The sequence below is a fragment of the Dryobates pubescens genome, chromosome 3, assembly GCF_014839835.1.
Source record: "Dryobates pubescens isolate bDryPub1 chromosome 3, bDryPub1.pri, whole genome shotgun sequence".
NCBI classification, from domain to species: domain Eukaryota; kingdom Metazoa; phylum Chordata; class Aves; order Piciformes; family Picidae; genus Dryobates; species Dryobates pubescens.
In genome coordinates this window covers 29,194,613-29,208,174 of record NC_071614.1, presented here as the reverse complement: position 1 = coordinate 29,208,174, position 13,562 = coordinate 29,194,613, and the positions used below count along the sequence as shown (strand labels likewise).

The 13,562-nt window shown below is 42.1% G+C and overlaps 1 protein-coding gene across 2 annotated transcripts in view; it reads left to right on the top strand.

Moving 5' to 3' along the window:
- Positions 1–4,953: 4,953 nt before the first annotated feature.
- LDAH (lipid droplet associated hydrolase) overlaps positions 4,954–13,562 on the top strand; it is a 110,714-nt gene continuing 102,105 nt past the window's right edge. The window contains exons 1-2 of one of the 2 annotated variants that reach the window (XM_054179894.1): positions 5,014–5,098; positions 6,344–6,381. In XM_054179894.1, the coding sequence (XP_054035869.1) occupies positions 6,369–6,381 (13 nt within the window). In that variant the 5' untranslated portion in view covers positions 5,014–5,098; positions 6,344–6,368. Of the gene's footprint in view, positions 5,099–6,343; positions 6,382–13,562 lie in introns of both variants that reach the window. The other variant, XM_054179893.1, reaches the window with a different exon arrangement.

Genomic DNA, 13,562 nt, shown 5'->3' with positions numbered 1-13,562 from the left:
TGGTGTGATTTACAACTTACAAGTTCTTATGGTCAGTTTTAGATAGCAACAGGAGAAGGTAAGGAAAAAACCACGAAATATTATTTGACTAGTTCTCAAATGTACTTATAAATGGAATTTACTTTCATGAAATCTAATGTTTTATTTCATATTACAGTTTGCAGCTATTAAATGTGAGGCAGTTGCTGTGTGAGTTGTTCCAGTACACACAGCTGCATTAACAGCTAACTACAAATACATTTTACACTAGTGGGTACTTTAAAGAACCAAATGTCTCTTCAGGAAGTTTTACCAGCAACTTTTTTTCATTTATTTACGCCGTTCTAGCTAGTTCTGTATGTTACTTTCCACATATATGTGCTTTTTTGTTTTTTTGTCTCTGCTGCCCAAAAACTAATTTCCATGCATCTGTGGGGCAAGATTAGCACAGACATTACCATCTGTTCCTCGACGGGATTTGCTATCATATAACCGTTGACATGTAAAGGGTATTTTATATTTTGATTGGACATTAATTGTGCTTTCTTTGGATTAAATATTTTAAACTGAACTATGAAAATAGCCTTAAATATACAGGTCACAGCAATTATTGTGTTATTTACATTACTAAACAAGTACGCAGATGGCCTCCGGGGCCCTGGCCAGAAGAACCTATCTCCTGCAGATTTATTTGGTGTTTGGAGATACTACCAACTAACTTCTCAAACCCATTTGAATGTCATTGTGCCTCTCGTTTGTTGCCAGCAAAAATATTTCAGGCTTGTTTGTTTCAACACTAATATTTCTCAAGGCCTTACTGGTACCTGGCTAGATGAAACATTTATACTTGGGCCTTTTCAGAGGCCATGCCACTGCAGTTAAATTAAACAGCACCAGGGACCCTTAACTAGACAAGGGGCCACAGTCTGGCCACATCTGCACTTCTAAGTACTTGGCCCAAGTCTCCTTCTGGACCCAGGTGGTACCACTGTGGCCATTAGGTCTAACTGTTCCATGTCTAAGGTTTTTGTCATTTATAAGTGCCTAAAAAATACAAAGATTGTATTGCAGCCCTCCACTGTGATTTCTCCATTTCATGAAATCTAGGTTGTATGCAGCATGAGAGTATGTGATGGTTGAAAGTGCAAATCCTGGTAGAGCGTGCAAAGCAGAGAACACAACGTTTGGAACAGGCTTGTCCATCCTAACTACTGAGCATGGCTTCTGGTGCAAGCCTGTACCCTGAACCGTGCCCATGACTGTTAACAAGAGTGCTTCATGGGCCCAAAACTAGTTAATGCTTAACCAGTCTGGACAATCAGTGGTCCAGCACTGAAGGACACTCCCTGGTTCTGTTTTATGCAGTAGCAAAAACAGAACCAGAGAAGTCATGCAAAACACTCAGGAAGATTTGAGCTTATAAAGCCCAAGCTTTCTTGACACAAATTCTATTTTCCTATCCCTGTGTTAAACTGACTCATAAATGTACTTACTCTATTCCACCCTGATACAGTAAAATCTTTATGCATATGAGCTGCCTTAAGTTCAGTTTTCAAGGGGAGCTGCTTGTATGAGCAGAGTCTATGCATGCTCAGAAGCTCTGGGACCATTGCCTTGTGTAAGACCATTCACATGCCCAACATTTTGTGTTTGCAGTACTCCAGCTGAGTCTCCCTTCAGTCAGCACTGGTGAGGCCACACTTGGAGTACTGTGTTTAGTTTTGGGGCCCTCACTACAAGAAAGACATTGGGGTCCTGGAGTGGGTCTAGAGAAGCTGGTGAAGGGTCAGGAGTCTGAGGAGCAGCTCAAGGAACTGGGGTTGTTTAGTCTGGAGAAAAGGAGGTTGAGGGGAAACCTTCTTGCTCTCTACAACTCCCTGAAAGGAGGTTGTAGTGAGGTGGGTGTTTGTCTCTTTTCCCTAGTAACAAATAATAAGATGAGAGGAAATTGTGTCAAGTTGCCTCAGGAGAGGTTTATTGGATATTAGAAGAAACTTTTTCACTGAAAGGATTATCAAAGACTGGAATAGGCTCACTAGGGAGGTGGCTGAATCACAGTCCCTGGAGGCATTTAAAAGATGCATAGACGTAGTCTTAAGGGAGATGATTTAGCACTGGACTTGATGGAGTTAGATAATGGTTGGACTCAATGATCTTAAAGGTCTTTTCCAACTGAAATGATTCTATGAACATTATATACTTCAGAAAAGAATCATATGAGAGCAATCCTATCTACACAATACATACAAATCTACAACCTCTGATTTACTTCCATTTCCAAGTATTTGCAGTTAGCCTTTCCAGTCTTAGAGGAATGCACACTAAAATACTATTGCTGTCAAGTCCTTTTTTTTTTTTTTTTTCCCCCAGAGCTGTGGAATCATAATCCTTTCCTACTTAAAAGTTTACCTTTCTTACATTTACTACCTGTAAAAAGAGTTTAGTTCTTGAAAAAACTTTATTCATTTGCAATCTCTGTTTCAGTTGTTTTGGAAACTGATGATTTATAAGAACCTTGTATAGTTTAAAATTCTTAATTTTAAGATCTTGGTTCTGAGATACTTAATTCTGAGAGACTGAATAGTTCTACTGAAAATCTATTTGGGATCTGAATGTTGCAATCTATTTTTCGCCTTCCCGGTGCAGTTAAATGTTTCCATTTAGCTACTGCAGTGTGTGTTCGCACTGAACTAGCTAACTGAAGAAACTTAAAAAAACAAATAAAGAAATAGAGAATAATAATTAAAAAAAAAAATCCCATCAAACAATCACAAACCAAAATATAAAAACACAAGAGGATTGTATACAAATAAAAAATCATCTTCAAGAATGGAAATTTATGTGTAAAATCCAGCACAGCGATGAATTCTAATTCCTTTGAATGTCCTTTCAGAACAGACCAGGACAAACTGTCTCACTCTTCTACAAAGTTGAAGGAATTACTTCACTGAAGCTTTAAACTACACCTTCTAAGATGTAGAAACTAGTAGACCTGCAGACTCTCTCCAAGCAGTGAGCACAATTATGGCATCCCCTTCCAAATGGTTACTAAATCTTATTTGATTTAGACCACAAGCACAAAGCACTGAGATTTCATAGAGCACCTGTTACAACTCCAAGATCTTGCTCATGAACAGCAATAATTTGTTAAGAGCCTTTTATTCTGTCTAAACACAGTTTTATCTCAAGCATGAAGACGTACCTTATAATTTTACTGCCCTCAGCAGGAATTCAAAGGTCCTTCTGTAACCTGACAATTATTTTTACTAACCTGAATAATTCAATATGAACAACAGATTTAGATACTATCTGCCCCCTTTTCTACTATTCTGTTAAATAGTACTGATCTTTACACAAATTCCAGTATGATTCTGTCTGTTAATGCCAACCCATTGAAACATACCATAATTGATTACTACCTTTTCTTTCCTATCTTTTCACTGGGTTCCCGAGTCTTCTAAGGACCTTTGATGAAGGCCTCTGCCCAAATGCCTTTTGGAAGTCCTAGTTCATCATCCTGGCTTGTCTTGGCCAGGTGTGGCCACTGGGGTCCTCCCAAGACTCCCCCACATTTCCAAGGCACAATATTCCACCATAAAAACTTACACTGATAGTTCTCTTGTGCATTTTATTTACTCCTGTTCCACTCATTCTTTTCCTTGTTATTCTTTCCACTGATTTGGTCAACATGCATATCAACCTCAGGTGATCCTCTCGGAGTTATTCATGTTTTGGCTACAGGTGGCATTCCGTGATGTTTAATGCTGACTGTCGCACATTGTTACACTACAAGCTCAGCAGTCCAACCGCTTCATGCCAGAGTCCCTCTAACTCCTGGACAAACACCAGGTGATCAGATGATTTTGCCAATTTCCTATTATTCAATTTATTTTCCTTTCACCTTCTACCACAACTTCTAACTGGAAACAGCTCCTTTAACACTTTTCTTCAAAAAACTGAGGAAAAAATAAAAGGAAATCAGTTTCTCCACAAAGAAGCCTTTCAGGTTGCCCAAAGAGATGGTAAATTCACCTCTGAAGCCATAAAAAAAACTTGCTGGATGCCATTCCATGCAACCTGCCCTAGGTGAACCTGCTCTGGGGTTGGACTCTATGGTCTCCTGAGGACCCTTTCAACCCCTATCATTGCGTGATGATTCCGTACGAAAACCTCCTCTTTGACAAATGTGGGATTTAGTTTTCTTGTTATAGCCTTGTAGTCCCTGAGCTCCTTTCACACCCTGTTTAGCAGGCATACAGACTCAGTGGCAGGATCCTGATAGGTTGGGAAAAGATTTACTGCAAATTTTGTCTTTTGCAAGCTCATCATAAAAGAAAAATAATATATACCTATTTTTTTAAGTGGAACTATTTTACCATGGTTGTATATTCCAGGTGTCCAGGTTCTCATTTAGATGTAACTTCAAACATACTGAAGAATCAGTATGTGTCTCTGCTACCCTGTTCTCTGCCTTCTGCTGTTCTTTTTTTTTTTGAGGACCTCAATTTATCTTGCTCGCTCAGAACTACCTTGTGTTTTGTTGTCTATTTATTTCAGTTGGTTGGTTGTTGGTTTTTACTTATTTGTTTTCCTGTGGCTTTTCTGATTTTCCACGGAAACCGTGGGGTTTGGACAAGCGTGAATGACAGAAACCGAACGAACCCCCAAATTTAGGGCTTTCTTCCTCTTTTCCGTAGCGGGCGAAGGATGCTGGCCCTGGCTACGCGCTTCGTCTCGGGCTGGAGCTTACCCCACCGGCCACTGTTCCGGCAGCAGGAGCTGCCCTGTCGCCCCAGGGGCCGCGCAGAGAATGCACTACCCTGGGCTGCTGTTTGGGAAGAGATGGCCTACCCCCCACCTCGGAAGGGATCATCCTGCCGCCGCCCTGCTGGAGCAGACCGGGACGGCAGCGGCGGAAGGCGGGGCAGGGTTGCCCTGAACCCACCCCGCGTGGCACAGGCGGAAGGAGCAGTTCAACCGCTCCCGCCCCCTCCTGCCGCCGCCCTGCGCGGCCTCCCCGGCTGCTTCCGCCCGGTTTCGGCAGACGTCGCTGCTGCTGTCTGATCCCTCGCTGCTGCTACCGCTATGCTAGGTGTTGGGGAGCCTACGAAGTGGGAAGGTACGTGCATCAGCGGCGCGGCGGCATCTCCCCTCTCAGCCGCCCTGCCGCGCCGCGGGGGGCGGGGGCAGCGCGGAGGGGCTGCGCCTCTGCCAGGGGAGGGTGGGCCGGGGTGTCGGGGCTGGCCGGGTGCTTCGCGGGCTGCCGGGCGGGCCCTGCCCTCCTCTCGCTTGTTCGGCGGGCGGTGTCGGGTGCGGAAGCAGTGCGGCGAGTGGCCGTGCGCCCTGGGCCTCGCCTCGCCGGTTGCCGGACACCTAGTGCTGCTGCCGTGTGCTGCGGCAGCTGGCGACCCGCCCGCAGGGCTGACACGGTGCCTCGCTGAGCATTGGAGTGTCCCCCAGACCTTACGTAACTGCTGTGCAGAAGTCATGTTCATAGAATCATAGAATCTGTTAAATAGTGTTGGTGACTTCTAGACGTAAGGTTAAGGGTGGGGTAACACATCCCCTGCAGTAAGCAGTGCTCCATATGTGCTCCCTTGCCGCCTTTTTCCTTAGATCAGAAAGCTTCAAGAAGCAAGTCCTAAGCAGTGTCTCCTTTTCTAGAAAATAACTGCAGTGATGCTACTTGCGGTGCTTTTTCTATGTCAGTACTTGTTCCTGTGAAGCATGCATGTCTTGGAGCTGACAGATGTTTACTGTCTAAGTGGCAAGGTATAAAACAGACGGGAAGAAAAAGTCCATAGCCTAAAGGGCCTATAAATGAGTAAGATAAGATTATAGTTATATAGGAATTAAAAGTAAGATGAGATGTATAAGTAGAAAGCTTTTTTTTTTTTTTAATAGAAGAACAAATCAATTTGGAAAAGCAGAGCCTTGCAGGTGTACACACCAGACCTTCAGGAACCCTCTCTCAGTCAGGTTTGTTCCTAGTACAGCTCCCAGAGCATCATTGTTAGCAAATACAGGCTAGATGGTAGCTGCTACAAAAGAGAAGAATTGTCTGTTGCAGATAGGAGGCAAGAGCAGGTTCCAGAAGCAGTGTAAATGCTGGTATGGAAATGTATAATTAATGAAATTAGTTCAGACGATGAAGCATTGATAGAGCATGACAGCTGTGAAGGGCTTTTTTACTTAATAGCTTTTCTGTTGTGCTTTCAAAAATGATGAAATGATTTCATATTATGAGGGAAGTAGTTATATGTTTGCAGAACTGGTTAAGTGATAGCACTAGCATACAATATTTTCCATCATGGAATTCTTACAAGGATTGTATAAAAACAATTGAAGTCCATGATTTTTTCAGGAATCTTTGACAATACCCTAAGCAGATGCTTGTGAAAGGTAAGGCTATATGTTTCTTTACGTAGTTCCACTCTGTAAGTATCCACTCGACCTGCAAAGGAATTCTTCCCAGGAACTTTCTGGAACAGGTGTGCCGAAGATTTAAAGTTCCATAGAGGATTTCTTCTCCAGCGACTTAGACCTTACCTTTAACCTGCTTGGATCTCTACTGGTTGCAACATCCAGCCTCAAGCACTTCTATGGTTCAAATACCCACTAAACTCAGGAAGCACCTCTGTTGGTTTTGAACATGTTTTCTCCTACTTCTATTTGAAATTTCCTACTTTTCACATTAGAAGAGACAATAATGGGTTATTACGTATTTATCTACTTTGTGTGATTCACAAAGGCAATTAAAACAAATTCTATATGGTTAATGGTAAAACAAATTTTCCAATATCACTGCCAAACCAAAGAACTTGCCAGTAAATTTGGCAAGATTTGCTCTAAACCTTTCTAATAGTACTGATCTTACTGGTTTGGTTTTTGATATTGATAGATTTGATTTCCTTTGGATTACATTATTTTCTTTTGGTATTATTGTGATTTATTATCATGTGGCAACTTGTCTGGAAAAAGGGAGGGTCCACGTTTTGAGTAACATTTTGGCTGTATTTACCAGGGAGAAGAATTTCAGTGTTTAAGCTTTAGTAGTGTTGTGCATGCATTTGCACGAACACTCAGGCAGCATATGAAGGACAGGTAGTTCTTATTTAAATGGAGCATGCTCTTAATAGTGGTATAATTGGGTTGTTTTGCTCTTTGTACTACAAATGTTCCATAAAGGTCTCGACTAAATTTCATTCCAGTTTATACTTCATGTTAAAATATTAGACATCCACTGAGGTTTGTAAACAGATTACTGGAGGAAGTAAGTCATTCTGATAAAAGTATATTTATAATAGGAAACAAATTTGTAATGTGAAAAGTCTGCAGAGAGCCTTAAGTTTACACCAAATCTGGTATTTCACAGCAAAATACTAGGCTAAGTATGTAGTCAACTAGTAAAATGAATGAAAGAACTATTTATTTACCTAGCTAGGATTGCAGAACCAACTACTGCAAAAGTGCTTTATGTGATAAATTAGGTAATTCCGATGTGCCAGAGCAAAGTCTAACCAGAGACATCACGACTTCAAGTATGGCAGTATCCTTTCTTCTACCTAATGCTGACAGTAACCATGCAGTTCTTTAGGTTCTCTCCATGGTTTTGTCTCATCTCTTCCATTTCAATCCTGTTCCTCTTATCATTTGTTTAGACAGGCCCTTTACTCAGATTTTGCATTTCAAGAAAAAAGTAGCTGTTATAAACTTGTTGGAAATCTGATCCCTCAAATTTTACCTCAAAAGAAATTGTAGCTCCAATTGGAAATAGAGTAGCAACTAATAAGTGCTTTATTATTTGCACCTCAGATGAACACAGGCTTTGTTTATATTTGTATGTTTCCATAGGCATGTGTTGGCAGGGTTTGGCAGGATTGTTTTGATGGGAGGAGCTGGGTGATAGTTCAAGGGTTGCTCTTGTTTGGAGAAACAAATCTAGCATTTTTTCCAGCATGGTGAATTGACTTGAATCCTCTTGTTACTAGAACTACAGGCATGTATGAGGGAGTACTGGCATGTGCAGCGCCCCTCCAACACTGCTTCTAGAGACACTGTTTTGGCTGCTTCATCACTTTCTCCAGGATGACTGTTCAAGTACCTGTCCTGCCCACCTGATCAGCAGAATGGTGAAAATCACTGTTCCTTCTTACTGCAAAAGACTTAGGACTTCAGGCCTCCTATTAGTAGTGTAGAAAACTCCATCACTGTAATGACTCTGGGACCTAGTGCTATCTGGTATTATTCTTTGTGGTCTCTTGTTTACCTCTCCTGTTCATTTTCGTTCTCTGCTATCAGTGCCTTCCTAGCCTGTTTAGGTTAGTAAATGACTATTGGAATGTACAGCACCTGCAGTGCTGTACATTCTGTACATGCTGTAAGAAGGAAATGGTAAGCAACAAACATATGTTGAGAGATTACTGGAGAATGCTGTTGTGACTAGGAAGTTGGTAAATAGACAGTATTTTGACTAATTCTTTTCTGTCCTTGCTAGAAAGCAAGAAAACTGATAGTAGCTGGAGAGTTGAGTTGAAAGCAAAGTAAACATGATATAAGGACACATTTAAGGTGAAATTCAGAGCATATCTTAGATCTTAGGCTAAGGAAGAACAGCTAACATGGAAATATGGAAAAAACATATAGAAATAAGTGATAGCTCCATAGGGAGATTTCGTGCTGAACAGCACAATGAAGGATGAAGGAAGCCAAATCAAGGACAGCGTGATGCTAATTGGATTGGTGTAGGGACTTTTTGCTTTGATATCTGCTTCTTGCTATTGTTCATTACGCTCTTTGAGCTTTGCCTTACTTAGCAAGAACAAAGAGAGAATAGTGGATCTTATTCTGATAGGAAGTAGAAAATGAGTTATTTAGCATAAAATGAAATAGCAGTTGCTTTTTAGTGGTTTTTCCTGTCATTGCTGCTGAAAGACAGAATTTTCTTCAGACACTTAACTTGTGCATGCTGTGGTTTAAATGCATATATAGGTTACTGGTATTTTAAGTCTAGATTAATATATAATACTGTATGTATTACCTATATGACTTTAACTGCTGTCCAACACAAATGTGAGGCTTCTGGATTTTTCTTTATGTAGGAGGAAAAAAAAAGGCTATAGAGCATGTAGTTACAGAGCCAAATATTTCTTTGATTTTTTGTTTTTTAAGGTGCAAAGCTCTCCTTTTCCCTAGACGTAGTAGGAATCAAATCAAAAGGCAGAGTCCAGAGAAGGGCAACAAAGTTGGTGAGGGGTTTGGAACACAAGCCCTATGAAGAGAGGCTGAGGGAGCTGGGGTTGCTTAGCCTGGAGAAGAGAAGGCTCAGGGCAGACCTTATTGCTCTCTGCAACTACCTGAAGGGAGGCTGTAGACAGGCAGGGGCTGGTCTTTTCTCCCAGGCAACCAGTGCTAGAACAAGAATCTCAAGCTGCACCAGGGGAGGTTCAGATTGGATGTTAGGAAGAAATTCTTCACAGAGAGTGATTGGCCATTGGAATGTGCTGCCCGGGGAGTCACCATCATTGGAGGTGTTTAGGAAGAGACTTGATAGGGTGCTTGGTTGCATGGTTTAGTTGATTAGGTAGAGTTGGATGATGGGTTGGATGTGATGATCTTGAAGGTCTCTTTCAACCTGGTCTATGGTATTCTATTCTGTTCTATTCTATCTTTTAGTGAATAAGCATTTTTCCAAAGGCCTAGACCATAAGCAAACTTAATTGCATGTGCATGTTTTCTCTCTTAATACCATTTAAAATTTTGTCTAGTGCATGTGTCATCATGATCTGCTCTTTCACTTCTTTTGGCAATGTATTCTGCCATTTCTCTATTACTGAATCAATACTCTGTGAAAGGCTGTGGCAACTCTTTTCCCACATAATTCACACACCTGTTCAATTTTGAACATGCTGTTTTGGGTGGTGATATGTGCTGAACTTTGAAAGCCACTAATACGTCGCTCTATATTCACATATAAGTGTGATTGGTTCTTGCTCATGGAGTGTAATATGATTTTAACCCAGTCTGTAATCATGGTATTACATTTCAGTTTTGCCCAGTGGTTCCCAGAATACTGATGTTCAACATAGTCCATATTCAACTAACCAATTATAAAAATGTATACTTTGCAGACTTCCCTGTACATACGACAGTTTTCTCATGCTATGCATTCTGAAGGTTTGGTTTTCCTTTTGATTTTCTAATGGAAAATTCTTGCTTTTTGGCTTAGTTTCCCTGCGGGCAGCTGGGAGAGTTCATTTGCAAGAATGTCTTGATGTGAGTCTACTGTTTCCATGAAATTTGATGGTCAGAAGAGACCTGGCATAGTTTTCTCCCTGGAAACCTTCTTTACCATGAAGGCATTGTAATTCAGCAGCAGATTTTTGTATACTCTCACACTGAAATTCTCTCTTTACTTGACTGAGGTTTTGCTAACATTGCAGTCTAATCTCAGAACACATATTTAAAGTGTATTTAGTATTCCCACCCGTTATTCATGCCCACCACCTTATGTTTATTTCTCTGTGAGATTTCACTTTTAAACTCCCCAAGATCTTCCTCTGGATACAATATTTTAGTGCAGTGTTTGATGGGAAAGCTGTCTTCAAAAGTTACTTCATTTGTCCTGTAGATCTCAGTGCTATGTGCAAATGAACAATTTTTTCTTCTTTTGTGATTAAAAAGTTTCACTGAATCCCTTTTTTTTTGTTCTGGAAAATACTCCATGTTTTACCAAATTAAAGCATCCCATTTGTTTTCATGCAAATGAAACTGTCATTACTTCATTAATTGCACTCATTTCTTTAAGCAGTGGATTTCTTAATTTCTTTTCAGGTCATCAGCATTACTGTCTCTAATATTAAGGCTTGCATATGGGGGAATCAATTGATAGGAGTATAGCTGCCCTTTGTAATCCATGAGAATCCCTACCTTAAGAAAAAAAAGCCAAAGCAAAAGCACACTCATTTGGGGTCATGTGATAGCTGGTCACTTTGAATAGTTCACAGTTTGTGGTACTATAGCTCCTTAGAAAAAGTGAGTTACCATCCAGGTATGATTAAATAGATTGACAGGACATTATATGTAGGACTTCTTCCACTGTATGCTGAAATGTGTTCAATAAAACATATTCTACTTTTAGAATTTCATGTTTCTTTTGGCTGCTTTATAGTTGCTGGTACTGTATGAAGCCTCAGGGGACCCTCAGCCACCCCAAGGTGGTAAATCTCAGGATTTGCTTGTGCTTGCTATGACTCTAAAGATAGAGGTTTCTGGGTGTTGAAGTTGCAGTGGCAAACAGAGGACCTTTTGATCTATGTAACAATGGACATGGACTTTGACATTTGAGCACTGAGCAAGCATAACTAGTTTTCTGACGCCTTTAAAGGAGTGTCAGCACAAACAAAACCAGATACATTATTGTTAAAAGAGAAAAGGAAATCAGACAAAACTTAGCATCTTGTTCCAAGAACTGCAATGATACATCAGATGCCTTTGTCAACTGAGTACTATAGAACAGCAGTTGATGCATTCAACCTCATGACTGTGTTTGTAAGGGGTGTCATTATGCCACATTCCCTTGAAAGTCTTTCATTTGCTGTTCCATCCACTTGAAAGTAGTAGTACTTGTTGAACTTTTTGAAGCCAAAACTCTCAGTGAGATGTAAAGATTGGTTAAAATTTATGGTGAACCTTCCTAATCCTTCCCAGGGTTTTAACCACCTGCTGAATAATTTTGTACCAAACCAATGTAGACATATCATAGCATCAGTAAGGTTGGAAAAGACCTCAGAGATCAAGTCCAACCTCTCACCCAGCATGAAATGACTAACTAAACCATGGCTTCAAGTGCCATATCCAATCCTTTTTTGAACACCTCCAGGGACAGTGACTCCACCACTTCCCTGAGCATCACATTCCAATGGCCAATAACTTTCTGTGAAGAACTTTCTCCTCATCTTGAGCCTAAACTTCCCCTGGAACAGCTTGAGACTGTGTCCCCTTGTTCTGATGCTGGTTGCCTGGGAAAAAGAGACCAACTCCCACCTGTCTGCAACCACCTTTCAGATAGTTGTAGACAGCAAAAAGGTCTCCCCTGAGCCTTCTCTTCTCCAGGCTAAACAATCCCAGCTCCCTCAGCCTCTCCTCATAGGGCTTGTGCTCAAAACCACTCACCAGCCTCATTGCCCTTCTCTAGACACATGCAAGTGTCTCGATAGCTTTCTTAAATTGAGGGGCCCAGAACTGGACACAGTACTCAAGATGTGGCCTAACCAGTGCTGAGTACATGGGCACAATGACTTCCCTGCTCCTGCTGGCCATACTATTTCTGATGCAGGCCAGGATGCCATTGGCCTTCTTGGCCACGTGGGCACACTGCTGGCTCATGTTCAGCCAGCTGTCAATCAGTACCCCCACGTCCCTTTCTGCCTGGCTGTTCTCCAGCCATTCCGACCCCAGCCTGTAGCACTGCATGGGGTTGTTGTGACCAAAGTGCAGCACCCAGCACTTGGTTTTTTTAAATGACATCATGTTGGACTCTGCCCATCTCTCCAGCCTGTCAAGGTCCCTCTGCAGCGTCCTTCCACCCTCTAACAGATCAACACCTGCCCCCATCTTGGTGTCATCTGCAAACTTACTAATGGTGGACTCAATCCCCTCATCTGGATCATCAATAATGATATTGGATAGGACTGGGCCCTACACTGATCCCTGGGAAACGCCACTAGTGACTGGCTGCCAGCTGCATGTGGCACCATTCACCACCATTCTCTGAGCTCTGCCCTCCAGCCAGTTCCTAACCCAGCACAGAGTGCTGCTGTCCAAGCCATGAGCTGACAGCTTGGCCAGGAGTTTGCTGTGTGGAACAGTGTCAAAGGCCTTGCTGAAGTGCAGACAGACTGCATCCACAGCCTTCCCCACATCCACCAGGCAGGTCACCTGATCATAGAAGGAGATCAGGTTGGTCAGGCAGGACCTGCCCTTCCTAAATCCATGCTGGCTGGGCCTGAGCCCTTGGCATCCTGCAGGTGCACTGTGATTGCACTCAAGATGACCTGTTCCATAATCTTGCCTGGCACTGAGGTCAGGCTGACAGGTCTGGAATTTGCAGGTTCCTCCATCTGGCCCTTCTTATGGGTGGGCATCACACTGGTCAGTTTCTAGAGATCTGAGACCTCTCTGGTGAGCCAGGACTGGTGGAAAATGATGGAGAGAGGCTTGGCCAGCTCATCTGCCAGCTCTCTCAGCACCCTAGGATGGATCCCATCTGGTCCTATGGACTTGTGAGTATCCAAGTGGCTCATCAAGTCCCTAACTACTTCCTCATGGATTTCAGGGCAATTATGCTGCTCCCTGACCCCATTTACCAGTTCAAGAGGCCAGTTATCCTGAAGTCCTCCTGCCTTACTGTTGAAAATGGCAAAGAAGGTATTTAGTACCTCAGCCTTTTCCTCATCTTTAGTTACAATGTTCCCCTCCAGGTCCAATAAAGAGTGGAGGTTCTTCTTGCTCCTTCTTTCATATCTTGTGAGATATGAAAACATTCTCTGATTTCTCGTTTCATCCCCTATAAAACTCTTTAA